This window comes from Cyberlindnera jadinii (genome assembly GCF_001661405.1).
Source record: "Cyberlindnera jadinii NRRL Y-1542 unplaced genomic scaffold CYBJAscaffold_24, whole genome shotgun sequence".
In the NCBI taxonomy this organism is placed as follows: Eukaryota; Fungi; Ascomycota; class Saccharomycetes; order Phaffomycetales; family Wickerhamomycetaceae; genus Williopsis; species Williopsis jadinii.
Genome location: NW_017963675.1, coordinates 49,873 through 73,799, shown reverse-complemented (window position 1 = coordinate 73,799; position 23,927 = coordinate 49,873). Strand labels below are relative to the sequence as shown.

At 46.8% G+C, this 23,927-nt stretch overlaps 11 protein-coding genes across 11 annotated transcripts; 6 read left to right on the top strand and 5 right to left on the bottom strand.

Annotated features, from left to right (window-relative positions):
• Positions 1 to 5: 5 nt before the first annotated feature.
• Positions 6 to 3,844, bottom strand: ECM16 (ATP-dependent RNA helicase ECM16). The gene has a single exon (XM_020215960.1). It carries the CDS (start codon positions 3,800 to 3,802, stop codon positions 47 to 49), a length of 3,756 nt encoding a protein of 1,251 aa, XP_020067942.1. The 5' UTR covers positions 3,803 to 3,844; the 3' UTR covers positions 6 to 46.
• A 239-nt stretch (positions 3,845 to 4,083) lies between these two features.
• SAS2 (histone acetyltransferase) lies at positions 4,084 to 5,025 on the top strand (the record flags this gene model as incomplete). The annotated part of the gene is made up of 1 exon (XM_020213065.1): positions 4,084 to 5,025. One exon carries the CDS (start codon positions 4,084 to 4,086, stop codon positions 5,023 to 5,025), a length of 942 nt encoding a protein of 313 aa, XP_020067941.1.
• A 36-nt stretch (positions 5,026 to 5,061) lies between these two features.
• Positions 5,062 to 8,214, bottom strand: RAD5 (DNA helicase RAD5; the record flags this gene model as incomplete). Its single annotated transcript, XM_020212150.1, has 2 exons — positions 5,062 to 7,932; positions 7,972 to 8,214. Coding segments are annotated over 2 exons (3,114 nt in total), but the record flags the coding sequence as incomplete, so codon positions are not given.
• Positions 8,215 to 8,634: 420 nt separating this feature from the next.
• Positions 8,635 to 9,743, top strand: DLT1 (Dlt1p). Its single transcript, XM_020215959.1, has one exon. It carries the CDS (start codon positions 8,848 to 8,850, stop codon positions 9,724 to 9,726), a length of 879 nt encoding a protein of 292 aa, XP_020067939.1. The 5' UTR covers positions 8,635 to 8,847; the 3' UTR covers positions 9,727 to 9,743.
• A 374-nt stretch (positions 9,744 to 10,117) lies between these two features.
• Positions 10,118 to 11,221, top strand: CYBJADRAFT_178842 (DUF4448 domain-containing protein; the record flags this gene model as incomplete). Its single annotated transcript, XM_020216961.1, has 1 exon — positions 10,118 to 11,221. The coding sequence occupies one exon, from the start codon at positions 10,118 to 10,120 to the stop codon at positions 11,219 to 11,221; it is 1,104 nt and encodes a 367-aa protein (XP_020067938.1).
• Positions 11,222 to 11,453: 232 nt separating this feature from the next.
• CYBJADRAFT_178841 (molybdenum cofactor biosynthesis prote) lies at positions 11,454 to 13,122 on the bottom strand (the record flags this gene model as incomplete). Its single annotated transcript, XM_020216960.1, has 2 exons — positions 11,454 to 11,949; positions 12,062 to 13,122. 2 exons carry the CDS (start codon positions 13,120 to 13,122, stop codon positions 11,454 to 11,456), a joined length of 1,557 nt encoding a protein of 518 aa, XP_020067937.1.
• Positions 13,123 to 13,364: 242 nt separating this feature from the next.
• Positions 13,365 to 14,754, top strand: SAM37 (SAM complex subunit SAM37). The gene has a single exon (XM_020215958.1). The coding sequence runs from the start codon at positions 13,589 to 13,591 to the stop codon at positions 14,525 to 14,527; it is 939 nt and encodes a 312-aa protein (XP_020067936.1). The 5' UTR covers positions 13,365 to 13,588; the 3' UTR covers positions 14,528 to 14,754.
• SEN15 (Sen15p) lies at positions 14,557 to 14,883 on the bottom strand (the record flags this gene model as incomplete). Its single annotated transcript, XM_020212074.2, has 1 exon — positions 14,557 to 14,883. A coding segment is annotated over one exon (327 nt), but the record flags the coding sequence as incomplete, so codon positions are not given.
• An 831-nt stretch (positions 14,884 to 15,714) lies between these two features.
• On the top strand, positions 15,715 to 17,108 carry TAM41 (putative phosphatidate cytidylyltransferase). The gene has a single exon (XM_020215957.1). The coding sequence runs from the start codon at positions 15,782 to 15,784 to the stop codon at positions 16,889 to 16,891; it is 1,110 nt and encodes a 369-aa protein (XP_020067934.1). The 5' UTR covers positions 15,715 to 15,781; the 3' UTR covers positions 16,892 to 17,108.
• A 25-nt stretch (positions 17,109 to 17,133) lies between these two features.
• Positions 17,134 to 19,393, top strand: SLP1 (Slp1p). The gene has a single exon (XM_020215956.1). The coding sequence runs from the start codon at positions 17,392 to 17,394 to the stop codon at positions 19,306 to 19,308; it is 1,917 nt and encodes a 638-aa protein (XP_020067933.1). The 5' UTR covers positions 17,134 to 17,391; the 3' UTR covers positions 19,309 to 19,393.
• A 691-nt stretch (positions 19,394 to 20,084) lies between these two features.
• CYBJADRAFT_169849 (uncharacterized protein) lies at positions 20,085 to 21,712 on the bottom strand. The gene has a single exon (XM_020215955.1). The coding sequence runs from the start codon at positions 21,563 to 21,565 to the stop codon at positions 20,219 to 20,221; it is 1,347 nt and encodes a 448-aa protein (XP_020067932.1). The 5' UTR covers positions 21,566 to 21,712; the 3' UTR covers positions 20,085 to 20,218.
• Between the last annotated feature and the right edge of the window lie 2,215 nt (positions 21,713 to 23,927).

Sequence of the window (23,927 nt, the reverse complement as noted above, 5' to 3'; positions counted from 1 at the left end):
CAAATGGGACACTTTAATCTATACAAGGCTGTATTAGATATACAAACTATTCGTTGATCCACTTGCCCTGAATTCTGTTCTGGGTCACCTTGACGGGCTTCAAGTCCCAGCCGACACCTCCAGTGCCGACGTTGGCACCGTATCTTGGAATAACATAGCACTCCCGCTTTGTAGAGGTTAACAGCTTTGGAGCGTAGGGTGGGCCCAAGGGCTTCGAGTAGGTGATGAGACCACTGGTCTTTGCAACGTTAGCAAGAGCCATGGCTGTGATGTTACAGAGCGATCTCATTCTGCGCTTTGGCAGCGTTGCGGAATCAGGGTTGTTGTTTGCACCGGCAGTGATGGCTTCGTAGACGATGTACGACGGTGGAACTTCACCTGACGTGCACAGGATGGAACCTGGATGGATGTAGACATATGGAGAAGTGTTCTCTTGGTCATTGGTTGGCAGTACAGGGATGTAAGGAATGTTTGCAATGTCCGTCTTGCTGGTCAGCTTGACATCGCTGTCGATCAAATCGGCACGGATCGAAACACAGTCAACGAACCCTGCTGCGATCACCTGTTTCAACAGCTTTACCTGGTCATCTTTTGGCATGTCCAATTTCAATTCCTGTTCCGTAACGTTGCTTGCTACGCTCTCCTTTGTGGTGAGGGACTTGACGATATACGTGACCTGCTTTCTGAGCTTCTTGATCTCTTCCATAAGCTTTGGTCTGAGAAAGTTGTTGGAGAGGAAGTCATCACGCTTTTCAGGTTTAATCCAATCATACGCACAAACTGCACTTAACAACTTCAGTGCATCACTGTACTTGTCCAGTTTACTAAAGATCTGCCTTGAGCTGTGGAATTTGGATCTCAGGTTTCTCTTGAATTCCAACTCTTGATCTCCCTGATCCTCATCTTCATTTTCGATTCCAAGTTCATTCTCGTTGATGAAGGGATCTCCAACAGATAGTGCGGATACAATGGCCACAACGTACGGCATACAGCCTCTTTGGTTACCAACCATGAGCATTTTGGCAAATCTTGGACTCATTGGGAAATTACTCATGTTTTTCCCAAGCTCCGTGATATTGCACTCTTGATCAAGTGCACCAAGCACTTGCAACAACCTCTCGGCAATGGCTAACTGATCTCTCTCCGGTGGTGTAGGGAAAGGAAATTTGATCACTCCACTGATACCCATACTCTTCATTGTCAACACAACACTTTCTATCGGCATACGAAGAATTTCAGGGATGGAAAACTGCGGGAAGTCACGCTCATAGACCGCAGATGAGTACAGTCGATAACAATGGCCGGGACCTGTACGACCTGCTCTACCAGCTCTCTGATTGGCACTTGCCTTACTAACCCAGTCAATCTCAAAGCTTTGGACTCCAGTTTTGATATCGTATTTACGTTCCTTTGCACGACCACAGTCAACAACGTATCTAACACCTGGAATGGTCAAAGAGGTCTCTGCAACGTTTGTAGCCACAACACACAGACGACTTCCCTTTGGTGGATCCTGGAACACTTTCATCTGTTCTTTTGTTGGCAGCAAGGAGTACAAAGGCAAGACGTACAAGGGATCTCTCTCTGTTTGGCCTTCCTCCAAAGTCTCGTCAAAGCCTTCTTCAGCGTCATCTGACACATCACCATCGTCAAGAAGTTCACCATCGTCGTCGACTTTAACACTGAACTCGATATCCTCCACTTCTGCATCCGCTTGTTTGGCGTTGATTCTTAGATTCTGAACCTCGTCTTCATCGTTATGATACTTTTTAGATCTCGACTGAGTGAATGGAAACTCCTGTTTCAACTTCTTCACCAAGCCTGTAATTTCATTTTGACCGGTCATGAAGATCAGAATTGCACCAGGTGGTAATCTTTGATGGATCTTACAGGTCTTTCTGAACGCCTCGTCAATGTAGTTGTGTGCGGTTTTCTTATTGAAATGGATGGACACCGGGTATTGTCTTGCTTGGACTTCCAAGATTGGAGGAGGAGTTTCAAACAGTGCCTTATTCTCACTGAAATCAGAAACTCGAAGAGTGGCAGACATGATAATGAGCTTTAGCTTCTTATATTTCACAGGGTCCGTAGCATTGAGTTTATGACGAAGACGAACAACACGGCTCAGCATACCAATGAGAATATCTGTGTTAATGTTACGTTCGTGTGCTTCATCAATGATAATTGAAGAGTATTTCTCCAGGATGAAATCAGTCATCATTTCACGCAGCAACACACCATCTGTCATGAACTTCATTCTTGTCTCTGGTTTAGTCGTAGAGTCGAATCTGATCTGATATCCAACACTATCACCGTGGTCGCCTAATTCGGCAGCAACACGATTTGCCATGGATACAGCAGCAACCCTTCTTGGTTGCGTGATACCAATCATCCCAGGGTTCTCAGGCGAGTTCATGGAGCCGAATCCTGCTTCGTATAGGAACTGAGGAACCTGGGTTGTCTTACCAGAACCGGTTTCACCGCAAATGATGACAATATCGTTATGATGAATGGCTTCCATGATCTTGTGCTCCTCACCGTAAACTGGCAAGTTCAAACGGCTTTGCTGGATATCATCTGGTCTATTAACGGTGACGAAGAATGCTTTACGTGTACTATTCTCGTCGACCGGGATATAATCCTCCTTGAGGTCATCTTCCAAGTCTTCTGGGCGATCTATTCTCTTGTAGGTTTTGTAATCGTGATTTGGCAAGGTTGCTTGTGGTGCGAGTCTCCCTTCTAGCTTTCTCAGTTGTTCATCTGCCCACTCCTTGAAGTCCTCTGCTCTTGCACTGTGCGAGAATTTTTTCCTCTTGGATTCTTCGTCTTCTTGGTCCTCATCATCCTCATCATCCTCATCATTCTCATCCTCCTCATCATTCTCCTCGTCCTCCTCATCGTCCTCCTCATCATCCTTGACAGCTTTCGAATCTTCTGGATGTTCAGCTTCTTCCTCAGACGGCTCATCGTCTCCTTCAGACGACTCAAAGTCTCTCTCATCCTCAATCTCACTCTTACGCTTATCCTTCAACTTCTTCAGCTCTTCGTTTTCCACTTTGGCTCTCCACGTATACTTCTTCTTAGACGTTTTCTTAACCTTCTCCTTATTCTTGAAGTTGAACCCACTACCAAAGCCGCCGGTCTTTGGTCTCATGTCAACAAACGAGGACTTCTGTTCACCACCGAAGGAACCAAACTTATCCTCATCAAAGTCCTCCTCACCATCTTCTTCTCCACCAGCATCACTCTCCTGGTCCTTCATATCTTCATCCCAGTCACGGACGTTACGCTCCTCATAGAGAATCTTCCTTGTCGTCTCATCACCTCGACCTTGTCTTTCCAGTGACAGCGCCTCTGCAAACTCCTCCTTCTTAGTCTTCTTGCCGGTACCCAGTAGCTTAGAGCTCTCCAACAGCGACGTATCGAATTTGGACTCTTGTAGCTTATCAATCAGCACCTGCTTCTCTTCTCTCTTGAGCTGATGCTCAATATACTTATCCAGCCTCTTCCGCTTCTGCTTGGACATCTTGGACTCACTCGCAGGCCTCAGCTCCTCCTGCAACTTTCTCTTACGGTCCTCCTTCTCCTGCTTCGTCATCGGCTGTAGCATCTCAGCGTTGGGGTCAAAAGCCGCCTCCTCATCAGCACCTCTACCACCATCATCACCATCGCCAGCATGATTCTCTGTACCGTCATCCAGATGCCTCGTGAACTGCTTCTGTCTCGCCTTTTTCAGCTTCTCCTGCTTCGCACGCATACCGGCTCGAGCCTTGTCGTTGAACCTTGGCCTGTACTTCCCCATCGTCTACTTCTGTCGCTTGTTGTCCCCAGCTTCTCCCTTGCGAGCTCTGTGTGCTTTGTTTACGCGATGAGGTGAAATTTTTTTTGTGGCCCTTTGTTTGTTGATGCCGCCCTCGGAAGGGGCCTTCTCGCACTACAAAACAGGCTGAGAACACACACACACACACACACGCACACACACAGAGATCCACTGGAGGGTAAGCTGCCAGAGGAGAGGCTGACGAGAGCGACGTGGAAGGAAAGGAGCTCGTAGAAGGAGCTCGTAGCGTGTTTTGGTACACAATGCATCACAAGTTGGAGGTTGAAGACGGGACGTATGGTCTTCTCAAGGGCCCGAACATCAGCAAAGTACGGCTCGGTAACCATGAGATGGGCACCTGGTATGGCACCGCTGTGTACTTTGCACGGGATCACAAGACCCTGGGGTTTAAGTACCTGAATGGGGAGAAGCAGTCGAGGAGCAAGTCGCTGGTGAACCAGGAGGAGACGTGGCTGGAGAAGCTGTACGTGTGTGACTGGTGCTTCAAGTACACCGATGTTGAGGATGAGTTCCTGGGCCACCACGCCAGGTGTAGCCATAGGGCTCGCCAGCCAGGCCAGATACGGTACCTGGCTGCTGACGTGACTATACGGAGGGTACGAGGCTCCCGGCACAAGCTCTTCACGCAGAACCTGTGTCTCTTCACGAAGATGTTTCTCGATAACAAGTCGATGTTCTTTGCAGTGGACTACTTTGACTTCTATGTTGTCTACGACAACCTCACCAACAAGCCGATGGGATTCTTCTCCAAGGAGCTGCTCTCCACCGATAGAAACAACCTGGCGTGCATCCTGGTGTTCCCACCGTACCAGAGAAGACACCTGGGCACTTTGCTGATTGCATTCTCCTATGAGCTATCGAAAGCGGAAAGACTCATTTCTGGGCCAGAGAAGCCACTATCACCATTTGGTCTAATGGGGTATCTGAAGTACTGGAGCAGTACCGTGGCTAGAGAACTGCTATACGGCCGTAGCTGTGCGGAGGACGAGATCACTCTCAACGCGCTGTCAAGAATAACTGGAATACGCATTGATGATATAACCCTGACTTTGAAATACATGGAGATCGTAAAGGTGGAGAATAACAAGCTACACGTGGACAGGGGTTGCTTGAAGAACTGGGCAAGGAAGAACAAGCTCTCCAAAGCCCCTCTTCTCCAAAAAGAATGTCTATTGGTTGAATGAATATCTTTAGAGCCCCTCCTGTATATACTATGTAGACTCAAACAACATCTGGATCTCTTCCACTCTTCTCTTTCTCCTCTCTTCTTCTTCGGCTTCGACAGCCTCTCCAATAGTTCTCTTCCTCTCCTGGATCTTTAGCATCTTCTCCTCGATACTGCCCTCCATTATGAACCTAACCACCTTGACATTGTTACTCTGGCCAATTCTATGTATACGGTCAATGGCCTGGTCCTCGACACTAGGAGACCACCATGGATCACACATATATGCTCTAGAGGCCTCAGTCAAGTTTAGTCCAACACCACCGGCCTTCAGAGACAGCAGAAGAACTGTGACTTTGTCATTGGCTGATTTGAAGTTATCCAGCACTTTCTTCCTCTTCTCGAAGCTTAGACGACCATCAAACTTGTAAACCTCAAATCCTGGTTCCTTCGAGAACACACTCTCCATGATGTCCAGGAACGAAGAAAACTGTGAGAAGACAACAACTTTCTCATTGGGACAAGTATCCCTAACCATTCTCAGGTGTGACAACAGGGCATTCAGCTTGGACGACCTTAAGTTGGCATAGGGAAGCAAAGAATAGGAGCCAGGCTCGTTGACTTTGATCGTCCGTTGTGGTTGTAACAGCCTGGATGATGAGATCTCTGCCTTGCAATTTGGACACTGGGGAGTTTGGTTTCGTAGCTGTTGATAGTTACAGTGCTCCAATAGACAGCCTAGGCAAAAGGAATGGCCGCATTCGGTGAAGCAGATCTCCTCAAAAGGTGTGATTGGCTCCGCAAGGCATATAGCACATTCCAATTCGTTCAAATTGAGGTATGTCTTGTGGATGTGGTTGATGGCGATGTTCATTTCATTTGGAGGGAAGGCTTCCGAGTCAGAAAGCAGTTCTGCTGGTATGTCCAGAGGTGTCAAGTTCTTCGAAGACAAGTCTTCGTCCATCTCCTCTGACGAGCTTGTGAGCAAATCCATATGGCAACACATTTGTCTGAGCCTCAGGATATGGACAAGAATCATCGTGTATTTTCTGAGAATATCACCTCTTTTGATACCATCTTTAACGGAGGATTCTGCTCTCGTAAGAAACCAGTCATATAGTCTTCTCTCCTTCGGACTAAATTTGACCTTCTCGATGACAACCTCTTTAGCAGGCAGTTCCACTAGTGGTTTGCCGTTCTTTTTCATGTTCTTCGTTCGTCTCAACAAGATGGGTTCCAGGATAGACTGTACTACATCCAATGCCTGTTTGTAGTCCTTCTTTGCAAATGGAACAGTGATGAACGTGTTCCAATATGATATATTGGCCCAAGGTTCCAGCTCCAGAAACTTGATTAGTGAGTAGAGATCATCTAATCTGTTGATGATTGGTGTACCAGTCAACAGCCATTTACGCGTACTCTTCAGCTCATAGCATGCCTTTGTTGTCTTGTTCAGTCTATTCCTTATGTTATGGCCTTCATCAAGGACGATCCTGAAGAATTTAACACTGAATAATGAACCGTGTAGGATTCCCCCATTAGCTGACATCTTTGACCACTCAGCCTGAACTGTCCCGTATGACGTCAAAACCACCATAGGTGGATCTGGAACGCATAGCGTGTCCTTCAAGTTGATCCCTGTGTCTGATCCGTAGTACACCAGCACTGATGAGTTATCATTGTTAGCTTTCAAGAATTCATCCTGCCATTGCGACAACAGGGAAGTTGGAACAATAATCAACGTTGTTGCATAGGCATATGCTGAACTGGAAGGGCTCTGTAGATCAAACGTCTTGTCCCTAGGAGTATGGTGGATCAGTGCCAACGTTGAAATGGTCTTACCGAGACCCATTTCATCCGCAAGGATACCACCCTTGCACTGGTTTTTCAATATAGGCTTCTCTAGGGAGAACTCTCCAGAGTAGAGATTACCATAAAACGAGTCTTGACCTTCAAACCTCGGTCTCAAGCTTTCTTTACGCATCACGACCCAGGATCTATCCTTGGGCCATTTGAAAGCCTTCCACAGTGGATTCATAAGCTCACTGGAGTCATCATTACTCTCCAGTTCCCGTTCGCTTCTCAGCATCCACGTCAGGCCTTGCTTCTGGTACGATCTCAGTTGCAGCTTGAAGTTATCTCCAACCTCGGTCTCTGGGAGTGTTTCAAGGACCTTTTCAGTCTGGGTTCTCTTGTAGAATTCCTTCAGCTGGTTCAGATTCATCTCGTCTGTTTCAGATTGAGTAGATGGGTGTGTTGTCTTGGCCACTTGTAAATCCAAGTCATCGCTCTCTAAATCTATAACTTCAACCTCTTCAGGTTCCGGTTCCGGTTCATGTGCCTTATCCGGGTCAACAACCTCGAAGTTCAGCCTGTTGAACAGTTTGAACATCGCCACCTGTCGGTCCCGTTTCAGCTTCTCATCTGGTGTCACCTGCGCACCATTCTCAAATCCTCTGTGCCTCACGAGCTTGATATCATCTTCAGATGTCTTCGCCTTGTACTTTTCGAATATCTTTGAAGTGAGGAAGCAATCCAGCTGAACAATGAAGGAATCACCAGTATGTAGTCTTCCATCGCATAACACCATTGTCACATCGAAATCGCAAACATCATGATCCACCAAATGGTAAAGCATCGAGGCTATATCTTCTGGCAGTCTACCAACTTCTTGACGTTTTGAAGGATCATCTATATCCTTAATCAGCTTAACATAGGATCCAGAGGCACCATTGGTCCTCCGTCGCTTTGTAAAGTTGGACAAATCCGCAAATCTCTTTGTCACCGTGAGACGAGTACCATATGGTATGGGCTTCACTGTTGGCCTCGTCGCCCAGCCAGTAACTTGTAGGCTTCCAATAAACCTTCTCCATTTGATCGACTCTGGGATTGGCTTTTGAGTCAGTGATTCGATCATGCTTGCCTTCTCCCTACTCCGTTGAGAAGAATGGAGGCAAGACAAGACTGGTCTGGGAAGCCCGGAAGGTCCCCATAGAGCATCTTCATCAGAGCCTGGAGTTCCATCTCTTTCCACAGCCTGTGGCTGTGGTGGGATGTAAACCATGGGCTCTGGCTTGAAAGCATCCTCCTCAAAGTAGTGGTTGACTGCTTTAATCACTGGATCCTCGTGGTCTTTATATCTGTCATACAGCTCTTTCAACAGTCCTGGACTCATCTCCGGCACTATTGCCTGGACCTGTGATTCAAAGAGAATGAACCTATCATCATAGGCGGACTTTTCAGCTTCAGCAGACTCGCCAGGTTCAGCAGACTCGCCAGCATTACGATCATCACACTCTTCCTCATCGTCGTCATCCTCAGGGACAAACAGACCCTTCGTGCCCGTTGATCGCACACCAACCTGTGGCGATGACGGCAGTGTATCGATCCTATCGTTGTCCTCTCTCACCGTAGCACCATCCTCCTGTTCTGTCTTAAGAAAAGAGGAATCCTCAGAGAAGAACCTCGAGCCTTCAGACGTCATCAACGATCCTTCTGTCTCTTCACACACGAACTGGAGGCGAACAGGAACGAAAACTCTTCAACTAAACGCGTATTGTATGCGGTTTGCTCGTTATACGCGTCTCTCGCGTGGCTTGACTTCCTAATACAGTAAGTGAAAACTCAGCTCATCATATATAGAAATTATATACGGTACGGGCACACACTGTTTACATATCTCCACTGAGCCATAAGTTTCTTTTGTCTTCTTCCTCATCGCCATTGAAACCCTGTGGAGGAGGCTCATTTGGGCATGAGTCTTCCGTTTAAATGCGTCCAGAGGGTCATAGGACACCCCACGGTCCGACTGTGGTGCTACCGGCTCACGTTCTTCTTCTTCATGCTGTTTTTCATTGGGTTTTGCGCTGTTGTCCCCATTGATGCCATTTCAAAGGCCTCACAGTCCTCCAACTATGCGTTGAACACGTTTGTCGTTGTTGGTGCTCTTGTACTGTTTGGCGTGTTCAGTGCGTTCATCACCACGACGAGGATATTTATCCTTCGGAGCTCGCTGGGAGATATCCCCAAGAGGTATGTTCCGCTGGACGTGGACGATTTACCGCATGCGTGTATCAAGATGATTGAGGCCAACTTTGACAAGTGCGAGCATATACGGAAGAGGGCGCTGGTTGCCCCATCGTCTGTTAAGCACGCTGGCCTGTCGAGCCCCGATTCCGACGTGCTGCCACCGCTGTTGAGGTACGAGGATACCATCCGTGCCATCGGCATGAAGCTGAAATGGGACAACACCTCTGTCATGAACAACCTTGCGGTTCCCAAGAACTTGTCGTTCAGAGAGATTGTTGCCTTTCTCGAGGAGAACAAGGATGTCTCTAATACAAGGGCGTGCAGGGAGTACGTTGAGCTCTATGAAGAGCTGAGGTACTCTGGGAAGCTGATTACCGAGGAGAAATTCGTACGCTTCATGGAGCTGTCTCTGGAGTTCATCAAGGACATCAACGAGAACAACTCGGATATGCCTGATATCGACTACAAGGCGGAGATGGAGGAGCTCCAGTCCGTGAGAAAGAGACACACGCCTAGAAGCACTCCAAAGAACTCTGATGACGACTCAACCAGCACCTCGAGGGACGAGGACGACGACGACGACGACGACGACGACGACGACGACAACGACAACGACGACAACAACAACGACGACGTCTACTGGCTCACACCAACAATGACAGTAGCTCTACATACAAACACCACTCAATAATACGCCAATTCTGGCCCTACTACACCGCCTGTAAATGCGCTCATCGCTCCCCTCGGTGCTTAGATCAGCCGTGATCTCCGCGGTGGAAATTTTATAAGGGCGCACGCCCGAGCTGGACGGTGCCGGCTGTTTATGTCCTCTTTTCAATGTTTTCTTCCCTTTCCTCTTTGTTTTGATTTCTCCTTCTCTCTATTTCTCTATCCGTGCTCTCAATCAGAAGATGCTGTTGAGTCGTTTGCTGTTGAGTCGTTTGCTGCTGCTCGGTGTAGCTCACGGTGTTGTGAACGGTGCTGCCAACACTGAAACCATCACGCCAACCGTTGGTGTCGAGGCCGTGACGGCCAGTGGTGCAGCCAGTAGCACCGATGAGGCCCTGACGGCCGTGCCATTGATGAAGCGATACCAGAAGGTTAGGCTTCCAAAGACCACTACCACTTCATCGTCGGTGGAGCAGCCACAGCCGTGGGTGCGTACTATCTACGACGACGTTGTTGAGATCGTGACACCGACGATCATCGGTGGTGTTACCTTCTTTGCTAAACCACCAGCGGATACTGGTCTACCTCAGCCTTGGATCTCGCTGAACAAGAACGGTTCTCCAAAGACAATCACGCCGCAGCTGAAGAACGGTAGAACGAAGAACGCGTCGCCTACGTACTCCACGTACTTCCAAACCGCAACAACAATAACGTACGGGTACGACGATCTCAAGGCCCACAACATGGACCCAGGCGCTATCCACACCGAGGTGGAGTGGATCCCTGAGGATGGCACCTATGTTGATCTGAATCCTCTTGTGAGATGTACGCCTGAATTCTACAGAAAGCAAGGCATTGCCCGTGATAGATCCAGTGAACCGTTCTGTACACCTTATGAGAAGACCGAGTTGGCGATGGGGAAGACCTACTTCATCACCTGGTACACGAACTTCTTCCAGCCACACGAGGAGTACGTCCGTCTACACTTCACCTACGTCAAGGAAAGTCTCATGGAGAAGGGCATGAAGAAAAGAGACGTTGAAGGTGCGTTCTTCTCGACACCTTGGATCGAAAACCTCCATGGGTTTTATGCTTTTGAAATCCAAGAGGAATGGTTGTTGAACGACTGGATACAACCTATTGCAGTGTCTTTACAACCAAAGAGCGTCCCTGATGATGAGTTTGACCTGTTGAAAGACGCAACAATGTTCAAAATTGCCAGAGGTACTAAAGTCAGTAAAAACACAAAGGAGATGAGAGCTCGTCAAGATCAAGGTATCAGCGATGATACTTGGTACTACGTGATGTTGTCTGTTCCTTCAGTGATTTGCGTGTCTGCATTGGGTATGTACTTCTTTGTCTGGCTCACAAGAGGTGACCGTGATATCTCTGCCATTAGAAGACAGGTCTACAAACAACAGCACAAGATCCTGGGTAAGTTCAAACCTTCGAGCAAGAACAAGAAATACTCAGAACTACCACAGTTCGACAGACGTGGTGGTCCAAAGCTTTCATAACCATCATTCTCTGAACACATCACTTAATTCATTCCCCATATTTTTTTTGATCCTTGTAACTTACCAAGACAACTACGGCAACTATCATGGGTGTCAACTTGCCGTTGATGGCATTATGTTTGGATCCCATCGATTACAGCCAATATCAACAGCAAACACTCTGAAGACATTGGCTTGGAATTATAGAACGCTATAAAAAGATCTCACCAATGCCAGTGACAGATACGTGATTTTACATCTTGCTCTTCTCTATAAGGGCACTTCCATAATCACTCTTGCCTCCTCTCTTTGCAACAACTTCTATGCCTTCAATAACCATTTGTTTATCAACAGCTTTGCACATGTCGTAAACATTCAGCAACGCTACCGTGACACCAGTCAACGCCTCCATTTCAACACCTGTTTTCCCATCGCACTTCACTTGACACTCCACTCTGATGCTGTTTATATCTTGGAGAACGTCAATGGAAATGGAAGCCTTTGTCACGGGTAACGGATGGCATAGTATCACCAGCTCTGATGTCCTTTTCACACCAGATAAGCCCGAAATTCTCGTGAGTGAAATAACATCGCCTTTCTTGTTTGAATTATCCTCTATCTGGGCTATGGATAAGTCGTTACTGAACCTGATGAACCCTTCAGCGATTGCCATTCTGGACGTCACTTGCTTCTCAGTAATGTCAATCATTCGGGCTTCACCTTTCTCATTCAAATGGGTCAACTTGTGACTCTTTGTAGAGTAAAATCTAACCCCAAACTGTCTCATTGGACGCTGGTTACCTATGATCCTTTCGTGTTAGTGAAAACTATACCACTGTCTAAACAAATATCGAGACTCACCCACCAATCAGTGTCATTGGTCTATTCTTCATGGTCTTTAACTCGTCTAGTCCTGCATGCTTTTCCTTCTTGGACTTCACAGCCTCCCCAATAACCTCCAAGATCTCGTCCTTTGGAACGTTTGACCTTATCATATCCCGAAGACTAACTTCTTCATTACCAAATAGACACACTTTCAAGTTCCCATCAGACGTGAGTCTTAGCCTGTTACAATCGCTGCAAAAGTCGTCTGTCATTGAAGTGATGAACCCAACAGAACCCACCCAGTCAGGCGACTTGAACACCTTTGCTGTTTCACCTGACTTGTGGTCTCTATGCACCATTAATGGATGCTTCTGCAGAATTAACTCTTTCATCTCTTTGTACGATATCACTTTGTTCAGCTCCCATTTGTTACCATCAAACGGCATGTACTCGATAAATCTCACCTCTATGGGCCACCACTGTGCCAACTTCACAAACGCTAGGATTTCATCTTCATTGACACCACGGATCACAACACAGTTCAGCTTCACTTTGATTCCCAGCTCCAACGCCCTTTCAAGGGACTTCAGCACCTGGTTCAGCCCATTTCTTCGGGTAATGGTCATGAACTTCCCGTCCTGAAGTGTATCAAGACTCAAGTTCAGCGCAGTGATGCCACTCTCAACCAACAGCGGCAGCTTCCTGTGCAGCGCAATACCATTCGACGTTATCCCGAGCTCCTTGACCCCCAAGGACTTCAGATCCTGGACAATCTCAACAATGTCACGTCTAACCGTGGGCTCACCGCCGGTGAGTCGTATCTTGTCCACGCCTTGTGACACGAAGATCGATGCGAGCTGTTTGATCTCATCTCTCGAAAGAATATGGGAGTCGGGCTGTAACGGCACACCTTCCTCAGGCATACAATAGAGGCATCGCAGATTGCACCTCTCCGTGATCGATATCCTCAGATAGTTGTGCTTTCTTCCGTAGTTATCAGTGAGGAAGTGCGATAAGGGCAAGGCATTATGGATGGCGCTCCACCTGTTGCTCAAAGCTCGTTCACCGGCCTTTCTCAGTACAGTTGCCGATCTCATATCTTCCCAGCGTGCTTGCTTAGAACCAGCGAGCTTAGCAACAGCAGCAACACGCTCTCTTCCTTCTTATATGTACCACTTATCAACAAGCGGAGAATAAGTCAGCAGAGCTGACGTCCGCTGAGCTCTGATTGGTTGGCTCACACACCCGGACACCACGATTGAACGAGGGCATTCACTAGTAAGGAGCATTTTACAAGTTTGCGAGTTTCAGCTGGTGGAATCGTTCCGCTGTGCTTGTTTGGCGTGTTGGTTTGCCCTGTGCATGTTGTATGTATTAGTTTCATCATAGTTTACATGTGTAGATCTCTTTAATTGGCCATTTTAGGTAGCAATTCCCCGTGTAGCAGCAATAGACGGGATCTCATCGGTTGAAAATTTCCACTGTGAAGCAGCTCGGAACAACAACCATTTAATACTCGTGAAAGCACTCGAAAGAACACTCGCTGTTGAGAACCACGTGAGGATGGAACTTCACGTATGGGGCACCCCCTCTGAAATCTCTCTGCTATCGCCTCAGTCCATAGCGATCTACTGGTACATGTCGCTATGCGTACCATCGGAGCTGTACGAGGTTGTGACGTCCTGTAACACGGATCTTTCACTCTCTGGCCAGCTGCCAACGTTGATCTGCCACGGCGAGGGTACCCAGTACGATGGATTGCTGGACATATTGAGATATCTGGACCAGCAAGGGTTTTCATTGGATACTGGGTTGCTGAAGGAACAAAGAGCCATCAACGAAGGCTTGGTACTGTACGTGGAGGACAAATTCCAACTCATCACTGATTACTGTCTGTTTCTGAACAAATCGAACTATGAGCAGTATACTAGATCGTTATACTCCAAGTACCTGCCTTTCCCTATGCAATACAACGCGCCAATCGTCGCTAGGTCCAGAGCTAAGTTGAACTGTGAAAGAATCGGGTTGAAGGTTGAGGATAAGAGCCAGGTAACCGAGGAGATGATGAAGAATGTTCCTTCTGTTTCTAAAATCCACAGGATGAAATATGAGTCTATGATTGAAGATAAGCTTCTAATGAAGAACTCCGTGACAAATATGAGCTGTCTAAGACAATTGAACGAATACGTTGGTCGTGTGTTGGAGTTACAGGCGGAGCTGAATGCGAACCATGAAGGCGACACTTTGGGGTTGTTTGGAGAGAACAGGCTCACGTCTGGAGATTTGATAATACTGGCGCATATATACGTGTGGACCAGGGCTGCGCTACCAGATCAGTTCATAAAGACATTCTTGGACAAATCCTATCCTCACATCTCAACACAACTAGAGCACTTGTTGCAGGAGAGAATAAACCCGGCAACTGACCACGTCCAGATACGCCTGCCTTCATTTACAGAGTCACCAAACTTGTTCAACAGTATAAAGCATCTTGTCATATAGGTGCTGATCCCTGCCCCTGGCCATTATCATCAATTCTTTTTTGGTTTAGCAATCCCATTATGTACTATGTAATACACTACCGTACCGTCATCGTTAACTACTCCAGCGACCAACCTCTTCGGACTGTGTAACTGCTCGAATACCGTGCTCAATCTTGAGGGTGTCAATTGTTCGCCCAGCATGATCGGGAGTACGAATTCTGGCTTGATTGGAGCGGGAACCCCACCTTGGTTGCCCTCTTCCTCATCGTCTCCTAGTAAATGGTTCTTTGGTATTCCTGAAAGCACTGTTTCCTCTTTCAACGGTACCTCCTTCACATCAGTCCAGAGACTGTAGAACAACAAGTTCTGTTTCACCTGGTGGAGTGCAGACATCCAACTTCTATCCCTTGTGTGTCTCAACTGTACAGTCCGATGCTACACCACCCGCACGTTGTACTGGGCCATAACCTGAAGGCTCATCGGGCCCTCATCTTCACGCTGAAGGTATTACCCGGCCGTCGCACAAGATTTCCCAATTCCAGCCCTGCGTGTGGTTACCAGATTTGTCCCGTTTCTTTTTGCGCTCGTTTCAAATGGGCTTTTTTTAGCCTTTGGCTTCTGTGGCGCGTAACAGACATGCCGACACGCGATAGCTCCCTGTCTTCCCACACTGCCGCGGTACACTTTTCGCCACTGGTCCAGGCCCCACCGCCTGCTTACAGGTTGTAGCCGGTGCTCAAGATAAGCAGCACTGAGAGGGCGCGAGAGAGGCGAGGAAATAGGCTGGGAAGAACGTCCCGCCGCCCCCCCCCCCCACTCTTCCTCAATGTGCCTCTACCAGTGCTGCCCTCTAGCCGGATATTCCATCCAGTAACAGCGGCGGCAAATTGCATTTAATCCCTCCTGGTAGGCACACGGTGGGAGCTGGCCAAGTCCTTCGTTAGCGTGGTGGTGGGAAGGGCTTTGTTTCCTACCCCCGTAGGCTGGCCCCACTGCCCCCGTTCAGCCTGGCTCTCTGCCCTCAGTGCGGGCATGAAGCTTGCCACACTAGGCTACCGCGCTTTTTGCCTTTTCGCGGTAGAGCGGTTCCAGGCCTCCAACAAATAGATATTAGTAACTATGGCAACGTTGTCATGTTTTTTTTGGCTGGTGGATTGGTGCTGGGAAGTTGTGACTTTGGAGGTTTATAAGTGACCAGGTATCCACCTTAAATTATTCTGTAGTTGTTATAACATACGACCACAGGTTATCACACATCCATTCCTTGTTAAACATGCTTAAATCGTCACGTTCATTTGCTCCCATCGCGAAGAGACTTCTCTCCAGCGCGTCAGAGCCATCTTCAAAAGACCTCTTGGAGAAGTCGGTCATCCTGGGTATGAAGAGCTCGAAGCCAAAGGCATCTTCAGCTAGCGTGAACAGCGAGAAGAAGAACGATATGGACCTCAGAGTGTTGGACGAGTCCATTCGCAAATCTGAATATTTATCACAGGGTTATAGAGACTCGAAGAGATTCGCACAGCTCCCTCCACACTATGCTCGTAACCAGCACTTGGAGCTGTCGTCAAACTCCACAGACTCTTTACGCTCTATACTGTGGAAGTTCGACGCTCCTATAAGGTATGCGTTTGCTTATGGGTCCGGTGTGTTTTCACAGGGGTATTCGAGCCCAGATACACAGACTGATCTGATCTTTGGTGTCACTTACCCTGAGCACTGGCATTCTATCAACATGAAGTACAACCCAGACCACTACTCGTGTTTGAGGTACTTTGGTTCTGGGGTTGTCTCCAAATTCCAAGAGGTTGGTGCAGGTGTCTATTTCAACCCATTTGTTGAGATTGAAGGCCAATTGGTCAAATACGGTGTTGTGAGCATCGACAATCTCGTTACCGATTTGTCCAAGTGGAATTCATTCTACCTTGCAGGGAGATTGCAAAAACCTGTCAAGATACTGAGAGATGACACGATGGTTCGTTACTGGAACCAGCAGAACCTGAAAGCCGCTGCAACGCTAGCATACCATCAATTACCCGAGTCTGAGACTTTTGACGAGTTCCAGTTCTTCAAGAACATCACCAGTCTAAGTTACATCGGAGATGTGCGTTACAGACTGGGCGCGGAGAACCCAAAGAAGATCGATAACATCGTCGAAAAGAACTTTGAGTACTTCCAACAGTACTATTCTCCGATTATGGACGAAGTCATCAACAAGAAGGAGTTTCTTCTCCCACCAGGGTTCACTGTTGAGAACGCCTCAAAGAAGCTCGAGAAGACCATCCTAAGGAGCTCAACGTCACAAATGCTTAAAGGCCTGTTCACCGCCGGTGTCAACAAGTCTATCAAGTACGCTGTTGCCAAAAGGCTGAAAGCAAAGCAGTGAAGCTACAGGAACCACCGCCCTGCCACCTTCCCGCCGAGTGGGAAGAACACGGACATCACCACCTGGTGAGCGCTCAACCTCTGCGAGGTTGACCTCGTTGTTTCCTATATATTTATAATTACCTAAGCTTCATTATCATACCCATAGTACAAACACCAACAGATAAGGTGGCTATCCATAGAAAGAGCATCGTTGTTGTGGTTGGTGTATCCATGACACCCATTGAAACTATGGCGGGTCCACTCGCACTTTGTTCCAGGGGACCTGACCTGAGTCACGTGACCACAAAACGCACGCACACGCACAAAACCACAAAAACGCAAATGAAGAGAAAAAAAAACCTGCTGTAAATAAATCACGAAACATTGGTTTGTCCGCCTCACCCTTTGGGACACATTGGTACCTTTGGAAAGTTGTCGAATTCTTTTTCTCATTGGTGCTGGAGTCTGTTTGCTTTATACTCACCAACCGTTCAGACAGCACCGTACTGAGGGCACAACATGGTTGCTATAAGGTCGATACGGTTACCGCTGAGCGTGCTTTTGCTACCGCTGAGTGTGGCTGCAACCACTACGCACTTGATAACGTCTTCGACATCGACATCGTCATGGACAACGTCATCACTTGTGGTGGAATCAAAGGAAGAGGTTGTGCCGGTGTATTCGTTGGATACAGAGACTATAGACTCTCCCATCCCAGTAACACCGAATGGGACGCTGTTTAACGATTCTGACTTGTTGATGGAGGCGGTCCTGGGCAATGATACGCAGAACACATCGTCAACGTTCTTATCATTTGAGGAGTGGAAGAAAGCCAAAGGGGCAGACACGCAACCAAAGGAGCGGGATGCACACCAAGTAAGGTCTGTGGTGTATGGCTATGGTACGAGTAATGGGGAGTCAATAGGTGAGGAGATGGAAATTGACATTGCGCAGTTCTTCCCAAACACCCAAGGCTTGGGTGAATCTGAGGGTAAGACATACTCAAAGAAATTCAACTTTGCATCTCTGGACTGTGCAGCGACTATAGTGAAGACAAACTCCGAAGCAAAGAATGCGTTAAGTGTTCTAGTGGAGAACAAAGACTCATATCTGTTGACACCATGTTCAGCTGCGAACAAATTTGTCGTTGTGGAACTATGTCAGGACATCCTTGTCGATTCTGTTGTGATTGCAAATTATGAGTTCTTTTCCTCAACATTTAAAAAGATCCGTATCAGTGTCTCTGAAATATTCCCGGTGCCTAATAACGGTTGGACAGTACTAGGTGAATTTACTGCAAGGGACGTTAGAGACGTCCAGGAGTTTAACATTACAAATCCAAAGATCTGGGCAAAGTATTTCCGTGTGGAAGTGTTGGAGCACTACGGAGACGAATATTACTGTCCTATTAGTGTTGTCAGGGTACATGGAAGAACAATGATACAGGAGTATAAGGAAGAGGAAGCTCTAGAACAAAAGAAGACCCAAGAACAAGGACAGCAGCAGCAAGGACAAGAACAAGGACAGCAACAATTGCAACAACCAGGACAGCAACAAGGACAACAAGGACAAGAGTCGTTAGATCAATATCAAGAGCTGCAACAACCATCACAGCAGCAGCAACAGCAACAGCAGCAACAGTCACCCCAAGAAACAGTAAACAAGGCATCAGTTTGTGCTGAAACCAATAATATCAATTGTACTGATACTCAGGAGTCTATCATACACGATTTGATCAACGACACTATCGAAAATGCAACTTCATATGACAATTGTCCAATCACTCTGCGTTCGATCCCTTTTGATGAATTTTTTCGTCAGGCGAACTCCAGTGAAATGTCGTTATGTCCAATCGTCGAGCCTGTAACTTCACAGTCCTCCACAGCACAGGAGTCGATCTATAAAAACATTATGAAGCGTCTTTCACAGTTGGAGACAAATGCAACCCTTTCAATCTTGTACATTGAGGAACAATCGAAGTTAATCTCCTCTACATTTGCATCCTTAGAGACACGTCATCGAAAGAAGATGGAGACTCTTATGGCTTCGTTTAACACGTCAATCCATGACCAAGTCTCGGCATTGTCGGAGTTGTATTCGCAATTCCAACGGAAAACTGACGAAGTTTTCAACAGACAACATGCAAAACATTCACTATTGTTGACAAATGCACAATCAAGGCTAACAGCTTTGGAGAGTGAACTCTTTTTCCAAAAGATTACATCTGCCTTCAATGGAGTTTTACTACTTTGCGTCTTGGTTTACGTCGTATTAACTAGAGATACAGTCATTGAAGGTGACTACTATGATACACATGACCGTTCAATCTTAAAGAAACAAGATTCGAACGATAGCTCAAACACAGAGGTCTCAGAGGTTAGCGATCCAGCTCTGATAAAAAGACCAATGACACCGCAGAGTGACAAAGAGGATTGAGCACTACCAGCAGAAGCTCTGTATACATTTAATGACTGTTTCTTTCCCTTATTTAATGATCTATTTTAATTTAATTAATGCAGCTAATCGTGGCTTGTAATACTGGTGTAGTCCCCTAGTTATTAGTTAGCTCCAGTGCAGTGTACTATTGTGTCACAAATCATCCGGACATCTCAAAGGCACATGAGCGTGCATGAACGTTTCAACGACGAGTCAAATTATAACGAAATGAGCTCCTTTCCTCTCGGAGAAACAGCTATAAATACGATCCATTGATATATTCAGCATAGCTGTGTGGTGAAACATTGTTATTTAAAGAAAGTTTGCGGTTCTGTTGGGCCGTTTACGCTTAATAGCCCTGGTTGATTGGTGCAGATTTATTATTTTTCAATCTTCTGAGGCCGGAGTTGACATTTTTATATTGCAAAATCTATATGAACAAAACTTTGTTGGAAACAAGCCAGATAAAATTTCCAACATTGACTATAAATGTCCTTTAAATATCATTGATGATCAATATTATCATGTTAATATAATATACTGCGACTTTCATATATGAATCGATAAAGCATTTAATGGCGTTCCTCCCCCTGAAGGCGTCCCCCCTGTGATGGATTTGAAATTTCATCGGTACACGTCGATCATAAATTATACTGAAAGGACAGGAGAGTTAACAAGCTACGACAAGTAGATTCTACAATCTGGTAATATATTCGTGACATCGTTGCATGAATTAGTTCAATAGATCTCCAAAGACCTTCTTCTTCTATGTATGGGTAGTAAAGAGCTTTGGTACTCCTGGTATCTATATAGTAAACAATTTTCTCTGGCAGTTCAAATAAGTACCCCAAAGAAAGAAAGCCAGTCTCTTGTATCGTGAAATTAAATTAAGTCAGGGACCGGATTTCCCTTACATTAATACACCCCTGTCCTTTGAATTCAAAGGTGAATCATCAACGTACCAATTACGTTTCCTCTTGCCAGCTTGTACATATCTGTCCACAGGTGATGAAATGGGCGTGTCATGAATCATTCCATATTCCCTTTCAGAGAAGACGGACATTGAGCTTGCACTTGGTGGTGTCGTCAAAGGAGATGATTGTGGCATTTGGGGTGGTGCCATGAACTGTGGAGGTTGTTCGAAAGCTGTAAATGGAACTTCATTGTTGTCGTAATCAGCACTAATGAGATGAAGAAGTAATAACGATAGAATATTTTGATGCACATGGTCTGGAATATCTGCACCTAACAATGTGGATTCCTCCAATGATGGGAATTGTTCCATTACAAATGCCTTATGCATTATGAACCTTGAAACCGTTGGTGCTTGATCGACGTATTTGTTCAGGAGGGACTGAGAACACTCTTGGAATGCTAATAACAGCACCATGGAGATTTTGGAAATTTCGTAGATTGTATCTTCTGAATAGCCAGAGAGAAATGGAGATACAACGGCAGGGAGCTGGTTTTCGAGATCTTCGTCAAACGTAGCATCGTCATCGAACTCGTTGACGTATTTCTCCGCTGCTTGGTAAAAATGTACTACACCAATGGGCGTGTCCATGACCGAACATGCCAATAGGTTAGCAGCTATAGCTATTAGTGATGGTGGTGCCTGTAGTAGACATCTCTTGTATGTCGAGATTTCACAAAACATTCTTGCAATCTTTTCAATCTCGTGCTTGGTTGGGATATCCATCATATCTCTATGTATGAGCTGGAGGCAGTCTTCCAACGAAGTGTGTGATACAGACCATTCCAGGGTGCTTAGAATATGACGTTCCATCTGTACAAACGTCTCAGCGTCGTACGCTTCACGGCACATTATGACGAGCTCCTTGAGCGTTGGCACACGTGATTTTTTATCCTCATACTTGGCAGCTAGCCAGAGTGCCGTACAACCAACCAATTGGTAGTGTCTTTTGAAGACAACCCTCTTCGAGCAGTACTTGTCGACGATATTGACCGCCAGGAAATACGTCTGCGGCTCCAGTTTAAACGTCTGATGGATTTCCAACAGGAAGTCCAGGAGGTATGGGCGCATGTACCACTTGATCTCTGGCTGGAGGTCGATCATCTCCATCGACACGATTGACGAGCGCTCCAAGTCGCTCAGATGGTGGTTGATCTCCTGTGTATAGTCCCGAATCGCAACCTCATGGTGCTCACACTCCAATTGTGTAAGGATTGGGTTAGGGTACCGGCGCTTAGGTGCCTTTGGAGGTCCCAATCTGTTATACTGTGGTGACCAACTCATGTCTTCTAGCTTCAACCTTCGACTCCACGGTGTGTGCTTATGGTGTATAGGGAAGTGGTAACAAAAGGAACTGAATAACCTTTTATAAAAATGTACCAAGCTCGACGAATGAACCTTCAGATTGCAGAAGCAGCAGGAGATTTTTTCCCCTTCCTTTCTCTGTCACTGCTTATTCCCTTGCCTTATTACGTGGAAAAGGTGTGAGCGCAGTGGTTGAAGAAAAGTGTCCGTACTTGCTTCGACGCGTTAGGGCACCAACCCGAAAAGAGAGAAAAAAAAGAAAAGGCCGTTGTACAGTGGGAGAAGGTGAAGGGCCAAAAAAAATTTACGCGTTAGGCACGGGAAAGCGCGTTTTGTTTTTCCTTCTCGCCCTAAAATGGGTTCTTGCTAGGCGGAGAGACTGTTTTTCCCAGGCAGGACGTAGGCAGGACGTAGGCAGGAGCGAAAAGGCCTAGGGGAGCGTGTTTCGAGAACTTAGGCAGAGGGAAAAGGGCCCAGGGGGAGCGTGTTTTGGGATTTTACACAGGAAACACGCAATTCCCACAGGGGAGGCGAGCTGAGATGAAGAGAAGGCCCTTGGAAGCACGGAAAAAAACGTACAGAGATGCAAACTGGGCAGGAAGTAAGGGGGAGGGCTCTTGAGGGAGCGACAAACGCGTATCTGAGACGGAATTGCAATGCTCAACAGCGTGGTTACTCTGTACATGGTACATACTGTGTTGGGAGTTTAATTGGGAATTCGGGGCGTGAGCTATGGAACACATTGTATCGTTTGTTTATGGGCTTGTGCGATCTGCATCTCTTGTTGACACTGGACGAACTTTACTTCCCAAAGCGGGACGTGGAGTGTGTACAAGTTGTGTACAAGTTGTGTACGTGTTGCCTGGAATAGGAAACACGTCAATTGATGCTCACCAATGCGAGATTTCCTAGTTGGGATGTGAGCCATTGGTTTCCTTATCATCTGTGGAGCTCAGAAACACGGGTTGTCACCATGCCAAACTGAAACTCTTGTCGTCGTCGATACCGGTCAGGATACATCTCTCGGTTCCCCAATCCGCACTCAATCTCTCTATAATGGCCCTCATGCGGTATTCGACTCCGTCCGACAGGCCAATGTTCATATACATCGTCTTTCCAGACATCAAACTACAATCAAGCACAGTTTTAGCCCGGAAGCGTACACCACAGGGTGATCGATGCCACGACGTCTCTATCCGTGTTGGTCCAATGCCACCAATACGTCATCTGGGGGCCTTTTTGGGCTCATTTTACATGCAGTCCCATCCCAGACGCGTAGGAAAAGACCCTTTGGAGCTCTACATCACCTAAAGCGTCTGGAAAGGCTTCCTCTGGGAGCTGGTAATTCCGCAGAACAACGTTTCCTGACGCGTCACTGCCAACCTTAAAAGGGTTGGCGCGTCGGTGTTAAATATGTCGGCGTTAATCGACTCTAACTCGCTTAATGCGCTGAGATGTTCCGGACATTAGCTACTGGGCTCAACTGGGAGCGTTCGCTATTTAGCCGTGGAGCTCGGTTGTTTCAACTTCTACTCCGTGTTAGCTCAGCTTTCGAACGCTGGATAGGCCTACCGTTTCTCAAACCGTCCGCAATTTCTGCAAAGTACGCTGGTTCCTGCCTTCCTAAGCCGAACAGAGCACCTGTGTGTGTATCTTGCTTCCTGAAATTGGTTATGAACATTGTCAAAAGTGATTTCCAGGCGCTTTTAGCTTTTTCCCTGTGCTAACACCCAAACACCGGCCTGTTTGATGACAGGTCTCAGGCACACAAGTGGAATGGCACTGTCCTTGTCGTCCTGAACGCGTAAAGTAGGTGTCTACCGACAGTTCTGGAAGTGCTCACGTATGGCTCAACTTGTGGCACAGTTATCCACCACAAGTATCGCGACTGAAAGTGCGTATGGGCTCAGATACTGGGCAACACTCTGTAGAGAGCGGTTTGAGGTGTCAAAATTCTCAACTTTCGGGTGTCAATTCGTTGGACGAGCTAATACCCGCTTGTCATTTGCAACATTTCCTATGAAATTAGGATGGAAGTATTCCGTAGTTATTGATTGTAACTTTCATTATACCTCTTGTCCATAAATTGAAACAGTGGCAGCATAAAGTTTTAAAAACAGGGCCAAAAAAGGTTATCTAAAAGATCTACTGTTCTTATATATAGTGCTTGGGCAGGAACAAGTGAGCAAAAGATCGATAAAAGAAAGGAAGACAGGGTTTCTGAGACAGATAGTGTTGCAATTGAAAGAGTGGATTGAAAAGACACCCCATTATACACTCCAGAGCACCACCACTAGTGCTTCCACCTCGACCAATACTACTGCTATTAATACTCATCACA

What these genes read in the sequence shown, in the direction of transcription:
- ECM16 (XM_020215960.1), bottom strand. Translation starts at nt 3,802, where the DNA reads ATGGGGAAGTACAGGCCAAGGTTCAACGACAAGGCTCGAGCCGGTATG.
- DLT1 (XM_020215959.1), top strand. Translation starts at nt 8,848, where the DNA reads ATGCTGTTTTTCATTGGGTTTTGCGCTGTTGTCCCCATTGATGCCATT.
- SAM37 (XM_020215958.1), top strand. Translation starts at nt 13,589, where the DNA reads ATGGAACTTCACGTATGGGGCACCCCCTCTGAAATCTCTCTGCTATCG.
- TAM41 (XM_020215957.1), top strand. Translation starts at nt 15,782, where the DNA reads ATGCTTAAATCGTCACGTTCATTTGCTCCCATCGCGAAGAGACTTCTC.
- SLP1 (XM_020215956.1), top strand. Translation starts at nt 17,392, where the DNA reads ATGGTTGCTATAAGGTCGATACGGTTACCGCTGAGCGTGCTTTTGCTA.
- CYBJADRAFT_169849 (XM_020215955.1), bottom strand. Translation starts at nt 21,565, where the DNA reads ATGAGTTGGTCACCACAGTATAACAGATTGGGACCTCCAAAGGCACCT.